General features: G+C 42.3%; 1 protein-coding gene across 4 annotated transcripts in view; it reads right to left on the bottom strand.

The window, feature by feature from the left end:
• Positions 1 to 2,142, bottom strand: part of klhl3 (kelch-like family member 3) — a 16,901-nt gene that overhangs the window by 7,989 nt on the left and 6,770 nt on the right. For all 4 annotated transcript variants that reach the window (XM_035669151.1, XM_035669150.1, XM_035669152.1 and 1 more), the window contains 2 exons: positions 1,953 to 2,115; positions 1,544 to 1,653 (listed from right to left, as the gene is read on the bottom strand). In XM_035669151.1, coding sequence (XP_035525044.1) covers positions 1,544 to 1,653; positions 1,953 to 2,115 — 273 coding nt within the window. The remainder of the gene's footprint in view (positions 1 to 1,543; positions 1,654 to 1,952; positions 2,116 to 2,142) is intronic.

Here is a 2,142-nt window from a genome sequence, read left to right on the forward strand (position 1 = left end):
TAGAAATATTATCGAAATCGCAATATGGCAAAGTGCAGGAGCTGTAATATTTTGATAAAGGTGTAATCTGTGAGTATTATGATGAAGTACAGTAGTTCTGCAGAGAGACCCTGGGGCTACAAATCTTGTTCTCCAGATTTAAGAAAACATGTTTGTTTCACATCATCATGATTTTAATGGTTTTATTTAGTGAAAATTTAATTTGTGATGCAAAACTGATCATTCCCACATAACTGTGAATCGCAATCTCTGTAGAAACAATCTCAGTATGATTTTTACCACATCGTGCAGCTCTAGATGTTTTACACTTTTCTTATCCCCACACCCCTATTCTGATATCTGAAATGATTAGAGGGAAAGAGTTTCAGACACTGTTCAATGATGTGCCACACCCCACCCAATTCTGACAATTAAATTCATTGATTGTCTGAATTTCATTGTTTAAGCAGTAGATACTGTGTTCTTTCATAGTGAAATGCTGATATTGATTGCTCCCAGGAGGATGTCAGTATAACAGAGGTGGCAGACCTTTGTTCTACATCTAGAATCTACTTCAAATTCATTGATTTGCACACATTCACACTTGGTCATCTCCTGTTGGCCTGTGGAGCAGCTCCACTCGGGCAAACGAGGGACTGAGTGCCCCTCCTGTTGTGCACAAAGGGACAACAACGACGGTAGTTGAATGAAAGAGGACCATTACTCGACAACTCCCCAGACTCTCTTTTCCTTCAGGGTTTGAAATCAAAACCCTTTACAGTAGCTTACACAGTAAAAACTACGTCCACTTTCAGATTGAAACAGCCAAAAACATGTTTCATGTAGCAGCATTATGACACAGCAATACAAATTGTCAAAAACAATGCAGTCTTCAGCCTCTGTGTGTGTTACACAAAATACACATACTACTTCTGCCATTTCCAGCCTCATGCTGATTTCACACAATACTGTAGAAACTGTCTACAAACCAGTGGCAAAATCACTGACAGTTACATCTAAATACAATTCATCAACATTAATACAATTCATTTAGCTAATTTAATAAGGAGCTATACAGTGTTTGTATGTGGTCTCACTTAAAGAACCAGCATATGTATGTAGGACAATAAGTAATGTAGGGTTCTTTTCTATGTATCAAAGTGATTGTTTTTCCAGATGCATTTAAAAACGATATGAATACACAGTATGACAGCCCCCTCTGTGTCTGTCTGTCTGAACCAACAGTCACCTTGACTGCTGACAGCAGGATGACACACAGATGCTCCCTCAGACTCTTCCTGTTGACAGCAGCAGACATATTCCAGAGGATGGAGCGTCTGTCTGCTGAGGCGAGCTTATCAGACGCAGTGAGTAGGATGAGGACGTGTGTTTTTAATACAGCCACAGATATTTCTCAGCTCCCACCCTAACTTGAATGTCTTTATCTTTTCCAGTGGCCAATATCTCTTGAAAACTCCCATATGAGCAAAATCTTCTTTTCACCCACAAGGAAAGAGACAAACTGCTTTTATTAAAGTGTGTGTCTGTGTGTGTGTGTGTGCACCTTTTCCTCCGTGGTAACAGTGAGCTTGTCACTGGAGATGAGGCTGCACACCTGCTGCAGAGAAAGGCCCAGGAACTCTTCTCCCTGCACCACCTCAGTGAAGTGCTGCTCTGAGAGACACAAACAACACAGACTCAGTATTTTAGCTCTGTGGCACACAAACACAATTCCCAACATCAGTCAAAGCTCAAACGTTAGCATGTTCTTGCTGAAAAGATGTCTCCGACGTCCTTTTCAGCGTCATTTAGAACATCTGGACATCTGGATATGTAGCATTATCAAAGAGACTTCCAAAGACATTTTTCAGGGCTGGTGAAACTAACCGTTACACAAAAGTACCATCACCAACCCACCACACGCACAGTGGCAAAGATGACTCACGATCTGTGGTGTGAACACTTAGGCTTACCGGCGTATGCGTGGGCTTGGTTGAGAAGCTGTGTGCATGTGTGCAGGTCAGCGAAGGCTCTGATGCCCAGACAGTTGGTGGGATGAAGCTGAGACTGCAGGAACTCACAACAAACCTGACGAACATCCATCAGCTGGAGGAGACTGGCTGCTGGCAGCAGAACCTGCAATGACAACACACACACACACAC

This window comes from Morone saxatilis, unplaced genomic scaffold, assembly GCF_004916995.1.
Source record: "Morone saxatilis isolate NCDOM2014 unplaced genomic scaffold, NCSU_SB_2.0 Contig22, whole genome shotgun sequence".
NCBI lineage: Eukaryota > Metazoa > Chordata > Actinopteri > Moronidae > Morone > Morone saxatilis.